The sequence below is a fragment of the Tauraco erythrolophus genome, chromosome 1 (genome assembly GCF_009769465.1).
Source record: "Tauraco erythrolophus isolate bTauEry1 chromosome 1, bTauEry1.pri, whole genome shotgun sequence".
In the NCBI taxonomy this organism is placed as follows: Eukaryota; Metazoa; Chordata; class Aves; order Musophagiformes; family Musophagidae; genus Tauraco; species Tauraco erythrolophus.
In genome coordinates, this window is record NC_141465.1 from 129,875,848 (window position 1) to 129,890,074 (window position 14,227).

Genomic DNA, 14,227 nt, shown 5'->3' on the forward strand with positions numbered 1-14,227 from the left:
GAATCATAGAATCCTAGATGTTCTGTTCTTTACAAAGAGCTCAGTTATAGCTGATTAACATATTTCTTTCATGAACAAAAGCTAATTTAAACAGGACTACGCCTTATTGCTCATTAATTGCCACAGGTAGGTGCTGGGCCTGTGCAGATGGAACGGACGAGCAAAACAGGAGCAAAATCCCTCACAGATGAAAAAAAGAAAAAGATTACTTTAAAATAAAGGATTGCAAAGGATTAACTTCAGTAGTTTACTGTTGATCTGTATCTTATTTTAAAACATCACTCTTGCATTTTTTCAAGATTAGTTGATTTTATTTATTATTATTATTATGGTGATTGTGAGGTGGAAGTGAGTTATAAGCATAATAAATCTCTACTTAAGCAGCTTTTCCCTACTGTTATATATTACTCATGGTGCATGTGGGATTATAACCAACTGCAAATAAAAAAAGGGCTGGGGGGGGGTGGTGTGAGGAAGAGTTGAGTAGCTATATGTTTTTGGATTAAATCACAATATAAAAAAATGTCTTAGAATTCCAACTGTGCATTGCTAAAGCAAAAGGCAGAACGAGCTCTGGATACAGGAATACGTGCATATTTTTCTCCACACAGTTATGTGTGAAAAGATATGATCTCTCCATAAAACTGTAAAATAGAGCACTTACAAAGTCCATTTGAAAAGATTCCTCCAGGGGCCTGAGATAGCTCCGGTATCTGTTCGAACAGGTAGTTCTACAAATAAGTGATGCACTTTTGTCATCCCATTGAATCTGGTCACCGTGGGCCCTCCGTTGCCCAAATACAAATAAAACTATCCACTGGCCCTTTCAGAGTGTGGCAGCTAGATGAGATGTCCCTTAGCGAAGCAATCATTTCACCTTTAGCCAAGGCAATAACTAGACCCGCAAGTTTTATCACTTCATCGCAACCCCAGTGGACTGGAAATAATTTGGTAAGCACCGGTTTGAAAGAGAACAGTTGTTAAGAAATCTAAGGTATACATGCAAATATTGAAGCAAAGAGAGAGTTTAGCTGGTTTGGAATTAAATATACATATCTAAAAATAGTGTAAGGAAAAATGTGTTTATCTGGTATTCTGTTTTATGATTTCTTAATCACATAGTTTCTATTCTATGTTGTGAGTAATTACTGTTTCAAGTGAACTTATCTCTTTCAAATCAGATTGCTGGGCAGCTACTTCTAAACCAAATAATGAAACAAGAATACAGAGCCAAGAACAGCCTACTCTGCAATTAGCTACATTAAAATACAAATATGAGAATGATCCGGATATCAAGTGTCAGCTTGACATGAAAAGTTAATTGTCACTATTGCTAGGACACTGTCAGAAAAATGATTAAATATGCCTGCATTTACAGGCTTTTATTTTTTTTTTGACATATCCCAGTTTTGTTAACCTCTTAAGGAAAACTTTCCTGTCTTTTTGCAAACATTTCATTGTAGGCTGTCAGTCTACCAAGGATATTCAGTTTATCCCAAACAACTCTGAACTCAAGCACATACAATGAAAAATCATCTCCTGGACTATATTCTACTTAACTGGTCTGCACTGCATTACATTTAAAAGTACTCACTTAAATTAATACTGTTCAGTTTGTGAATGTCACTTATGAGTAATCTTTATTTTTATTTACAGTAGATAGTCCAGAAATTGCATGTTATTTGTATCATTATATATCCACGTATTTTTAAAAGTAAAATTGCTTCTGCCTTGAATTATTAAATTAATAAATGAGTTAAACTGGAATGATAAACTAAACCTTCTGAGTTTCAAATTTTCGAATACAGGACGTGGGTTTTTGGAACTGATAACACCATAAGAGCACTTTGATATCTATAAGCTAGAAAGAGAATTCTAACAATATTATTCTATAAAATGATGGTTAAAGTCAACTCGTTTAAACACTTTACATGGGTCCTGTTGTTTTGCTCCCAAAAACAACACCCAAGGAGAAACGGCCTTTAAAAGTGATTGTCACCTTCAGATGTAAAAATTCAACAACACGACTAATCTAAGAGCATTTAAAATTTGGGTCTCATGGTTTGCTTCTGAGCAAGCAGAAAAAACAGTATTCAAATTCCCTATTGATATTAAATGATAGGTTGACTTTGGCGAGTCCTTCATGACTTTTGGTATTGAACATTGAAACCCAAATTCTATCAACATAGTGAAGCATTATCAGAAGCTTTTTCACACTGCTTTAGCTCACCCTCTCACATCACTATGATTAATTGCTCAGTTACTTTTCTTAACCTCTTAGAATCATTTAGAGTGCTTATTTTTATAGCATAACCACATGCAGTTAACATCTCTTGATTTCTGCTTGATTGTGGTTTAATGAGAAAAATTCAAGACATCAATCTTTGGCTTAAGTTATTCTAGTTCCAATGTTCAGATGATCATGTTCACTCTCATAACAATAATCCTTTCATGTGACAAACTCAAGGCATTTGTAGATGTCCCATCCCTGGAAGCGTTCAAGGCCAGGTTGGATGAGGCTTTGGGCAACCTGGTGTAGCGGAGGGTTTCCCTGCCCATGGCAGGGGGTTGGAACTAGATGATCTTTGAGGTCAACTCTAACCATTCTATGATCCTATGATTCTATGATTTTAATAACTTTGACAAAACAGGTATGAGCAGAGCTGTCTTGAAAGGAGTCCAGTTGTTTTCAGGCAATATTAGCAGCAGCATTTCCTGTACACTAAATATTTCACTACTTGAGGGCAAGAGTAACACTAGCAATCCAGCCAAGACAACCAGATCGAGAGAGAATTTGTAGATTACAACTGCAATATATGCCAGAAAGTGTTTATGATCCAGCATAATAAAACCAATAAAGTATAAGGAACTTTGACAAGCTTGAATTTTCCATGGCGAAATGAGAACCTTAAGAGCCATTAATAGGTATTATCTCATTTTATTTATAGAGATAGGAAGTTTTAACCAGGACTGGTTGGAAAAAAAAAGAGTTCGATTTTCTGAGATTTTAAAGTTTTTCAAAATATTTTGTTCCATTTCTGAATTAAAATAAGGCTTTTCAATATATCATAAAAATATGACTCAAACAAAAATACCGGTGCATTCTATCTAACTTAAAAGAACAGTTATCATCATGGTTCGACACCTAAGGCTGTCATTCAACCAATTCTTCCCAGATTCCTTTATTCTCCAGATGAAATTTCAACAGTAAGAGTTCATGCCTGAGTTTTAGAAGCCTGATGTCTACCAGGAATTCCTTAAGTTATGTGCAAGAGTCAATGAGACAGTGCCCTACCACAAGGTTTGGCTCATCTGACCACAGCCTCCAAGAAAATGCCAGGCTGGAGGAGAAGCAATGACTGGAAATGCAGGCCAGGAGCAGCAGTGGAGGCACTCAACAGCAGGTCCTTTTAGGGAAGATAAGAAAACCAACCCAGGAGCTACCACAGGTCCTAGTGAGAACAAGTCCACCTTTTCCCTTTGGTCTCTCAACTCTTTGCCACTTATTAGCACCCCTTACCCTTTTGCTTTGCCATCATCAAGACCCCAAAATACATTTGCCAGAAAAGAGTAAGTTCTGGCTTCTGAGAGCCAGAGTCCTTGGGCTGCAATTCTGCTGGGCTTACAGTATCTAGAAGCACCATGTCTCACTCATTTGGGGATGATCCATATGATAGCTCTCCCAGAGCAGGGCCTGCCATATTCAGGTATGGGAGATGAGGAACCGAGAGGTATTGGAAGATGGGAACTTCAGCTTAAGAAAAGATGGAGAGAGGCTGGAGGCCAAGCAATTGAGAGCCTGTGCACATCACCACAACCAGACACTCTCATGCAGGTACGGAGCACACACACAGCAGCACCACACTGTCACATTAACGCCTTCTTAGCTCTTTCCGCAAAGGACTTCCCCAGTCATCCTCCTTTCTCTTGCCTTCGCGTGCACCCTCTGGCACTGCATTCTCTATTTCGCACCTTGGAGACTCTGCCTCACTAAATGGTCACCTGGGAGATGAAGGTTCAAGTCCTCTCTCTGCACAACTCCAGCCCAAAGCTTTGACATTTTAAGGTGCATACGTGTGGGCGCACACGTGAGTCCATGCTATGACCCTCTCCTGTCATGTTCCCCCCCCAGTTATCTTCCTGGTCCTAAGTAAACAAACAGGTTCATACAAAATTTCTGTTTCTTAGAAATAATCCTTAAAAAAAATCTCGACTTGCATTTATCCAAAGAAGCTAAGCATAATAGAAAAACCTGTTAAGGAACCATACTCTTCTGATCCCTGCTGTCCAGATTTTAACTGCATGCGTAGCCTATCAGAAATTATTGCTTTATGTTATTACCTCCAAAAGCACATTAAGAAAACAACATTTAATTCAAATCACGCACACAGAGAAAAAACTAATTATTCTTCCAGAAAAAAATATGTAAGGTAAAAATGCATAATAATTTAAGTATTCAATCATTATACGAAAGAAAAGACAAAACCAGAACAAACCATGCAGGTAAATGCTATTTTTCATTTACTTTTTGATAGACCTATTTTTATATCTGTGTTATCCTGTTACCAGGGTATTGTACTGAAGATGTCAGTGTTGATCAGCTTCCAATCATCAATAGCACTTATTGAAATAGCATCCTGCTAGGAATGGAATTTTCTGCCTTTGTTGGAGTACCTCATTGATTTACAGGGAAAAAAATAATAAATTAAATAATTAAAAGTAAGCCCTGACTGTGGAACAAAGCTCCAAGACAGAAATTTTATTTTTGATGTAATAGAATAAGTAAACATTTTACAAGACGTTTTCTTGTATATTTCCTGTCTTCTGGCAAAAATAAAATTCCTTCACAAATATGTAAATGGCATGCTCAAGAAATGTTCAAAACAAGCTTTTCTCTAAAAATTATGAAGTATGGCTTCAAAGCTTGAATAGCACTGACCTCAGTTGTCTTAATTATTTCGAAAGTTCTATAGAGCCGAATAAGTATCATAATAGATTTATACAGAAATATTTCAAATACCCTAAGACAAAGAGAAAACGAGCCCAATTTTTTAAAGCATTCCTTTAGTCTATGTTACACGACTCTACAGAGAATAATATCTTTTCTTGGTGAGTACTCTAGCACTGTTTCATGAAAATTTTCAAGGTTATTGGAATAATCTGTGCACACACATGCTTTAAACAACCCATACTAAATCTGTTCTTGAAGCTGCTGAGCGAGCCCCACTGTGTCAGGAGTGGAATGTGTCCACTCATCCTGCCTCTGTCATCTTTAGGAAGCCTGAAAGCAAATGTTCCTCTGGAGGGAGCCCCTCAGGACTAACGCAGATCCAGTCTGCAACTTTTTTTCCTCCCGTAGCAACACGCAAACAGCAGGAGAGTTTATATGATGCCCTCTTTGTTGAAATGTGATTGACAAGAAGGAAAGTTTGACAGTCTCGTGCATAGCTATCTGCATTTCTATTTTCCCTTACGCATATGATGCAAAGTACATAAATCACTATTATGTGGATAACGTCCCAATAGCTGGGGACCTTAAATTTCAAAATTACCACGCAGCACCTCCTTAACCACTGGAAACGTTTTGCAGAAAAAACAAAACTCTGCCCGTTCTCCTCTCCTCAACCATACATAAAACGTATTTTTGCTCATCATTTTCTCTAGGTGAAGAGCTTTTTCAGTTACAGAGGAATTCAGGCAATGAATAATTACTTAGTGGATTGGTGGCTGTATTGCATAGCATAAGACATATCAAAGAAATAATAAAGCAACCCATTTATAAATTCTTTGACTACATCAAAGACAGCAAGGAAAAGAGGAAACTATCATCACCAGACTAACGAGGTAACTTTATAACATCACACTGAAGTTTTTTCCCCCAATCTAATGCTGAATTTATAAAAGAGGAATTAGTCCCATTTTGAAAATGGTTTGTGTGTCAATTTAGACAAAATTGGAATGCAGGTCTACTAACTAAATGCCTTCTATATTTAGAACAAAAGGCAATTGCCTTGATATCCCTCAATTATCATTAATGCAAATTCTAAAACAATTTAAGTTTTGCTCATAGAGAAAGAAGGCAGAAGAGTCTTACCTACAAGGACTTCCAGAAAACAGCTGGTTAAAAATAGTTAAATTTTATGAGAAGAAAAATACTGAAAGATAGTACCGACCATTTTTGCATACCTGATCTTTTTAAATAAAAGGGATCCATGCTGCAGCACAGTTTCAACAAGTATCATGAAACAAAATTCCCAAACATTATAAAGGCATTACAAACATTATAAACATGTTATTACATTCTCCTTGGTCCCACACTAGCAAAAATATACGAGCAGCAAACAATCAATGGCTGTTTAAGACCCTAATATTGTACCAGCAAAAATAATGCAGCACAGCAACAAGTTCACTGGAGTGCTCCCTTAACACAAAACATACCAGATGTACAGCTGTTTATCTTGCAAAAAAATAAATAAAAGAGGGCATAAGGACTTTTGAAAGGATCTCCTCCCCAGTATTTAATAACTAATGTGCAAAGTATTCAAGGATTCTTGCGTGAAATAATGTAGCAATAGGTCGTTTTTCAGGGTATTAAAAAAAAGCTAGCCAGACACACAACAGGATGCCAGCAGGCAGCTTGCATGAGACATAAGGCTTTATATTCCCACTAGGAACATACCTTCTCTGTTTTTGCTTTCCTGGCGTTATGCACAAACCTGCGTCCCAGCTTCTTGGCATACCAGATAGAGGCAAACATTGTAGTGATGAAGATTTCAGTCTGAATATGCAGCACACAAAAAAAGACCAAAAAAAAAAAACTTCCCCCACAACTGAGATACAAATCTAATGCTGGTTCAGGTCTCTCAACTATGCTGTTGCTTTGTCAGGTCCTCTCATGCTGCCTTCTGGAAAAAAAAAAAAAAAAACCACCACCCAGTGTGGCCAGTCTGCAGGTGTATTTACATACTGCCAGCAGGAAGTCCAGGGTGAGGCATCTTTGCATCCAGCTCACATCCAGTCTGCTAAGTGCCTGTCTGCAGTTCTTTAGCACTGTCACCACAAACTACATATGTGTCAGTATGAAAGGAAGCTGCAGTAAACTACTGTAGCAGACAGCTCACCTCCTCTTCTCCTGTTCTGAAATTTAACTCCTTGGTTCTCTTCGCTTTGCCAGCATGCAACAGAAGCAGCAGCAGTTCAAATATGAGATACACAGCACTGCAGGAAAGGAAAAGGGTACAGAAGTGCCAAAAATAGAAATGTATATTAACTGTTAAGGTGAAGGAACAGGTGTTTTACGTGTTTCAGTGCAATGAAGATCTGAAAGGAAAACGGATTTTACTTTATCCTAGTGGTTTGGGATCTATTCAGAGATATTTTTGTTACCTAGTTTCAGTTTGCAACAGAAAAATATCATAGCTGTTCAGTTTACTTGCTGATGTCATGCATGCTTTGCTAAAGGATTTAAGACTCACTCAAGGACTTCTGTTTTTCTTTGATAATGGCTTCGTGAAATAGAAAACTGACATTTTTTTAAAAAAAAATAATCTTTAACTTCTATCCTATCTAAGCTTGCATTTTCCTCTTCCTTTAATTGCAAGTTATTTTACATTAAGAGTTGAGAAGTGCTTATAAACACCTATTTTTGCAGTGAAACAGCAATGTACTACTTTTTTTGTGTGACATATACCTCAGCTTTAACCCCTGCACCTCTCTCCAGTTATAATCTCTAAACAATAAGCAGAAACATACCCTTTTGGCTCCAGACATATGATTAACCAGATGTTCCTCCCAGCCAGAGGCAGTATCAAAGCTGTAAACTTACAGGAATTATAGCTATGCATTGTATTTGATAGTACTTTGCATTATAGAACAAATCCTGCCCCTTGCCCTCCCACTTATAATTGTGGAGATACCAGTATGTGGGAGAACCACTGTTGTCCTGTGTGCAGGATCACATTTGGGATGCACACATGCAAGAATAATTTCTGCTTTGCTATTCTGTGGTAAAGAGCAAATCAAAATTAATAGATGCATGGCAAAGGAAATACAGTCATAGCAACCTGGTATAGGGCTCTTGGGGCCAAGGAAATGCTTTTTCTGCCCCAGGATTTTCACAGAATGGATGAAACTATTTTCTCCAGGGTGCATGAATTCGAAAGGGAAAATATTCCTCTCCCACTTACAAGTTACACAGAACATCTAAGTTACTGGAGCTGGACGGCATCGCCCAAGCTTTGAGCCTGTAGGCATATACTGCTGAATTCCGCTAAGATTATAGAGTTCAAAGGATTCCTTCAGCACATTTAAAAATGGTAAGTTGGTTAACTTAATTGAAATTCTTAGATAGTGCCTTTTTTTTTTTCAAGGAAACTCCAAGGTATATGTTGCATTTTGCCTGGCATCTGAAACCTTCTGACAAAATACTTGGTAACCTGGTAGTGCTTCTAGGAAGGGAATAATTTCTAATTACTTCGAATTCAGACATTTAGCTCATCTTGGCAGTCAGAAACTTGTCAGACCACAAGACAAAGTACAATCATGTCTCCTCTGGAGTATGATAGTTATAGAAGAGCTATCTGACCATAACACCACTTCAACTCTCTGAACTCTGGGCTGATGGTAAGAGGGATCCTCGAAGGTGCAAAAACTTTCATTATGCCACGTAGCAGACTCATACCACTCTTCACATTTGTGGGATGACAGACTGCCCTACAATGGAGGGAAGGGAGGAGAAGGAGGAAAGATGGCCTGAAAAATTTAGGAAGAAATCAGAGCTCTTGTTTCTAGCTGGGATTTTACTGTAAGGAAACATGGATGGGAAAAAAAATGCAGAAAAGGAGAAGCAACATCATTACACAGCTTTAACAACACTATAAATGTTAAAGTGAAAATAACAGGGAAAAAACCCTTCCATATTATATGCACAAACAGTAGAACACCTCTCCTACTCTGCTCCCATGCTTTTATGAAGAGAATAAGCATAATTTGAAATCATTGCACTACAACCAAAAAAGGGTACATTCTCTCAAGCAACTATTTATATAGTCTTATGTATATTCAGCTGCTGAGAAAATCGAAGGAAACACTCATTAAACAATAAAACCTCCTTTTTATGACTTCTATCATCAACATTAGCAGCTTTACTGAACTATTTATTCAGGAAAAATAGGGAGCAATAAAAAGCCACAATTCATCCCACTTAAAGGAAAAAAAAAAATAGAATACATTGTTCATTTAAGGAATAATGACAAAGCAATAGGGAGGTAATTTTCTCCACCCACTGAAAATGTTAGATCAGGAAGAATAAATCTCGCCAAATACCTCATTCTGATTCTAATCAGAAATGCATTTTAACTCTTTGCATGCGTTTGCAGATCTATCCAAACCCTACAATCCAGCAATGGCCAGACCACAAGCCATTTTCTTACGGTTCCATCGCGCAGCACTCCGCCGCGCACTGTCAATAGCAGGTTTATTAGCTCTGTACTGATACCCAGGGATTTTATGATTATTAATATTTTACTGTAACCCTAACGAAGCCTGTATTTCACAGAAGTGCTACAAGCCGAGCTGCTCTAGAAGAAGAATTGGAGCTCCCAGCTGCTGCCTGCTCACAGGAGGAATACGTACTTTGGCTTGCTCACTGAAGTGCTGCGTTACGGGGGCAGAGAGATGCACGCAATTGAGCAGCAATATTATCGCAGGCAGCAGATAATCAGTTAAGAGCAAATTTTACAAGGGGCTTCTTGCTGCAGATGAGTGGGTGGATTTCAGTAAACCAAACCACATCTCCACTACACATTAAACTGCATTCTTGTGCGTCTATGAGAAGAATTGGCCTTGCCACAAGTGGACACATGGGTATAAGCATAAAGCAACTCCGGTGTTGATTCCGAGTGTTTTCACGACATGGCTCCCCAACATTGCAAGCAGCAGCAATTAATGCTCAGTACTGAAACAGATGGTCATTTCAAACACCTCGCCAACTGTTTGCATGCACCGAGTATCACCAGTATCTCTGACGGTCAGCCTCCTCTTTCCATTTTAACGTTGCTGTTTTACTTAAGCAGCACATGGGAAGAAGTGCAGCTTAGCTTTAGTCAGAGCATTAATCTTCTCTTGTTAAGGGATAACTCCTCACAGCGCACACGTGGGGTGTCAACCTCCCCCTCACACACCTGTGGTGAAGATAGATGTGAGCTGTAGATTCTGTTTCTCTCCTACCTCTATCTGAATATATACACACAGTAGTCATAAAATGTGATGACAGGGCCATTTAAAATACAAATGCAGTTCAGTCATAAATAATGCCTTTCTTGTAAGAAAAGGAAGACAGTTGAAAAGATTAGTCATTCAGGGTTTGCAGAACTCTGTTTCCAGTGAAATGGACAGGAGATGGAACAAGTTAAAAATGGAATACCAAAGATTTAAAACAATCACTTTGCTTCAAGGCTTATACGTTAACACTTGGCACAGCTGTGGATACAGGAATAGAGCTGGTGATGTGAAACTAAGGTAGGTAGTTGGTTTTTTTTTTCTGTAGTACTAGGAAACAACAGTTATTGATTTGGCTGACTGTACAAGCAATCATTTCCCATCCCCAACACAACTAATTATCTTACACCGTTACATGATGCCAAGACATCTTATTTAATGATGAGAACACTAAGAAAGACAGGAACCTTAATTTCTGCTGTTCCATCCAGAAGATATAAGTTTTAGGTATTCAGACCTTACAGCAGCTAAAGTAGATGAAAGTCACAAGGTTTTGTAAGGATCTGATTTTTCATTCTTTGCTACAAAAAGAGGCAAACGGACAAATGTTCCTCCTTCTATTGCAACAGGCAATATTCATTTGGGAAATTGGCCAGTCTTACGAAAGGGATAGTTGCCCCAGTTAGCACCACCAAAACCCATTCTGACTTCTCTTTTGGCCAGGGTAGAACTCACTCTGCTGCAGGTACAATACACATGAAAGATTATAATAGAATAGAATCATAGTCCAACCGTTAACCTAGCACTGCCAAGTCCACCACTAAACCCTGTCCCTACGCACCACATCTACACGCCTTTTAAATACCTCCAGGGATGATGACTCAACCACTTCCCTGGGCAACCTGTTCCAAGGCTTGACAACCCTTTCAGTGAATAAATTTTTCTTAATATCCAATCTAAACCTCCACTGGCACAACTTGAGATCATTTCCTCTTGTCCTGTCACTTGTTACTTGGGAGAAGAGACCAACATCCACCTTACTACAACCTTCTTTCAAGTAGTTGCAGAGAGCAATCGGGTCTCCTCTGAGCCTCCTTTTCTCCAGGCTAAGCAATCCCAGTTCCCTCAGCTGCTCTTCATAAGACTTGTGCTCTAGACCCTTCATCAGCTTTGTTGCCCTTCTTTGGGCACGCTCCAGCACCTCAAGGTCCTTCTTGTAATGAGGCACCCAAAACTGAACACACTATTCAAGACGCAGCCTCACCAGTGCCAAGTAAATAACTTTCTACTTATGACATTTTCTATTTCATAACAGAATAATTTTTAATAACAAAAATTTTAAAGTTCTATCTCTTAGGCCTGAATTTTAAAGATTGGGGAATATGTACCCAATGTACTTATTGCATCTAAGTAAATGGCTGGAATAGAGTGTAGTAATTCTGAGAACAGTCACGTATCCTGACAAAGAAATGTTGCAGAGAAAGGAAGAAAAAAGAAAAAAAAAAAGAGGAAGCAGAACATGAAGGAAGATGGGATTAAAAAAAGAAAAGTGAAAACAAAATGCTGTATATTAAGGATAGCAGAGCTTCATCCTCTTTCAATTTAAATTTTCCTACTCCCTTAATATTTCTTGTGCCAAATCCTTTCTCTTTAGAAATTACGTTTTCAGAAACCCAGCTGTGACATTACAAGCTTGCCCCAGGTCTAATTTCCCCTTAAAACACAAGGTACTTCATGCAGACATCTCCTCTGTCACCTTTTCTGATATACGGCAGAACTGTCTTCTAGCAGAGGGCATGGAGAATTTCATACACAATGTCACAGGACTTTAGAGCAGTAAAGAAATAAAACACAAGCATTTCCTCCTGTGAATCTGCTTTAAGTGTGAGGCCCCAAAAATTGTGTACCTGCCCTCTGCTATGCAATTACCACTTCCATTTTTCTACTCTTCTATTATTTGATGTGGTAGATGGCACTCAACCTGCTACATGTGGCAAAATAGGTCAAGAGAAGAGAGGATGAGGTGTTGTGCTACATAACTGCATGAAATTGAGCTTTAACTGTGGAATTAAAAGAAATGGAAATGAAGTCCTGTGCTAAACACTAAGACATCAGTACATCCCTGCACACAGGGATGTATTCTAGCACTTCACAGTGTAATGGCGTAAGAGACAATGTTTTAAATTTAGGCAGTTCTTTTTCCTCTTTTATTTGTTAAGTCTTGGAATGGAAACAAACCTAATTGTGGTACTTAATTTTGATTTTAGAAATTGATTTTCCACTCTAGCTTCTGCTGGTGCACAGGAAACTCTAGTGAGTCTCACAAGTAATATAACAACCATTAGCAGCCTTAAAAAGAAATACAAACTTGAAAAATGTCACTTTATTCTGGTCTTTGTCCCTAGTTCAGCACAAGCTGTTACTTGCTTCACCTTTCTGACAGAAATGTTTAAGTTTCATTCTGTTATGTTAAGAAATCACAACCAAAATGGTGTATAAAACCCTCAGATGTGCCATTATGCTGCTGAGATTCTTGTATCAAATTAAAGCACAGCGTACGCAGTGCAGTTATGTATTTGCATGGCAAGTACTCCCACAGGAAATAATATAAACTACAAAATTTATCCTTGGGGAGGGAAAAAGGAAGAAGGAACCACACATTGCAGGCAGTGCTTATGTGTGTCACCAGTGCATTTTGCAAGGAACTTGCCAAATATAATCCTGAACAAAACTGAATCCAGTGTGGAAACACTTATATTACATCACTGTGTACAAGCCTCCCATCCTGTAGTATTTAAGTACCTTTGTTTTCTTTGTATTTACAAGGAACTCTGTGTGATGGATGAATATTATCTCTGTTTCAGAAAGGGATGAAGTAAGGCACAAAGTAGTAACCTGGTATCAGCCATACAGGAAATGGGAGAATCTGTGCACTGCCTGGGAGCCCAAAATCTCCTCTCTCTCCCAGAGCGTGGCCACAGGGTTTGCCATGGCCAAAGCCAAGCAGAGGTGGCATGAACTCTCCATAACTCAGTCCTGTGCCAGTCACAGCTCTCTGTCCATCCAGAGCAGGTGAGGAGCAGGAGGGCCGCCAACATCCATTTACCTATCCGCAAAGACCACTGAGATATGTCCTTCCTATATGATCTTTTTTTAGCAACAGCAAGTGAGGCAGCCTTTAATGAGCTGTTCATCTCATTGCTAATCACAAAAGAACTCCCAAAAACAGTTGCAGGCACAAGCATGGGAATATATATCATCCTATCATAAACATTATTTTATTCCTGGGTGATTACAGGCTGCCTTCTCTTTCAAAGCCCTCCTTAAATCTCACTTTCACTTTATCAGCCCCAAGAGCAAAATTAAAAAGTCAGCTTAAGCAGAATAACCACAAGTTATAGCCACTGTATCAGTGAAACACATGGACTCCTTTGACCCAGCGTCATTTAAGGTGAATGTGCCTAGCCCTTGTCCTTATCCAAGCTCTCCAGAAAACCCTCGTGCACAAGAAGCCAGGTTCTTTGTACTGTAAAACGTTAAATCACAAGTGATGAGATCAACGGGATAGCTATACGCTAACCTCATGCCACCATCTCCTTGCAGGCAAGGCGCATGTACCCCTGCATGGGCTGAGACCACTCAGCACATTTCTGAGCAGCAGCAGAGTCCACACGGCCCGTGCACATCATGATCTGTTATCTCGGAGGCTGGGCTGGCTTCGGTCACTCTCCCAAGCCTCTGCCAAAGCAACAGTTTCCCACTCCCAGCTGTGACTTCCTCCATCCATATTCTGAGGTTGGCTGGGCCATACCCCACCTGAGCAGCCCCTGTCACCCCATCCCCTCCAGGACCTCCTACCTGGCTTTGTAATGCTTGTCAGAGAACATAACCCACATGTGGAGAACAAACAAATACAACAAATAACGACTTCTACCGTTTTTCATTTCAGTTCTTGCTCTTTACCTCTGTCCTCAGCTTTCTTAGGCTGTGATCCTCACAGCTCATGGGA

General features: G+C 39.1%; 1 protein-coding gene across 6 annotated transcripts in view; it reads right to left on the reverse strand.

Moving 5' to 3' along the window:
- Window positions 1-14,227, reverse strand: part of DLG2 (discs large MAGUK scaffold protein 2) — a 1,082,159-nt gene that overhangs the window by 543,426 nt on the left and 524,506 nt on the right. The window contains exon 1 of one of the 6 annotated variants that reach the window (XM_086614516.1): window positions 6,680-6,757. The exons of the other annotated variants lie outside the window; for them this stretch is intronic. Within the exon in view, the coding sequence (XP_086470642.1) occupies window positions 6,680-6,757 (78 nt within the window). Of the gene's footprint in view, window positions 1-6,679; window positions 6,758-14,227 lie in introns of those variants that run through there. 6 annotated transcript variants of the gene reach the window in all.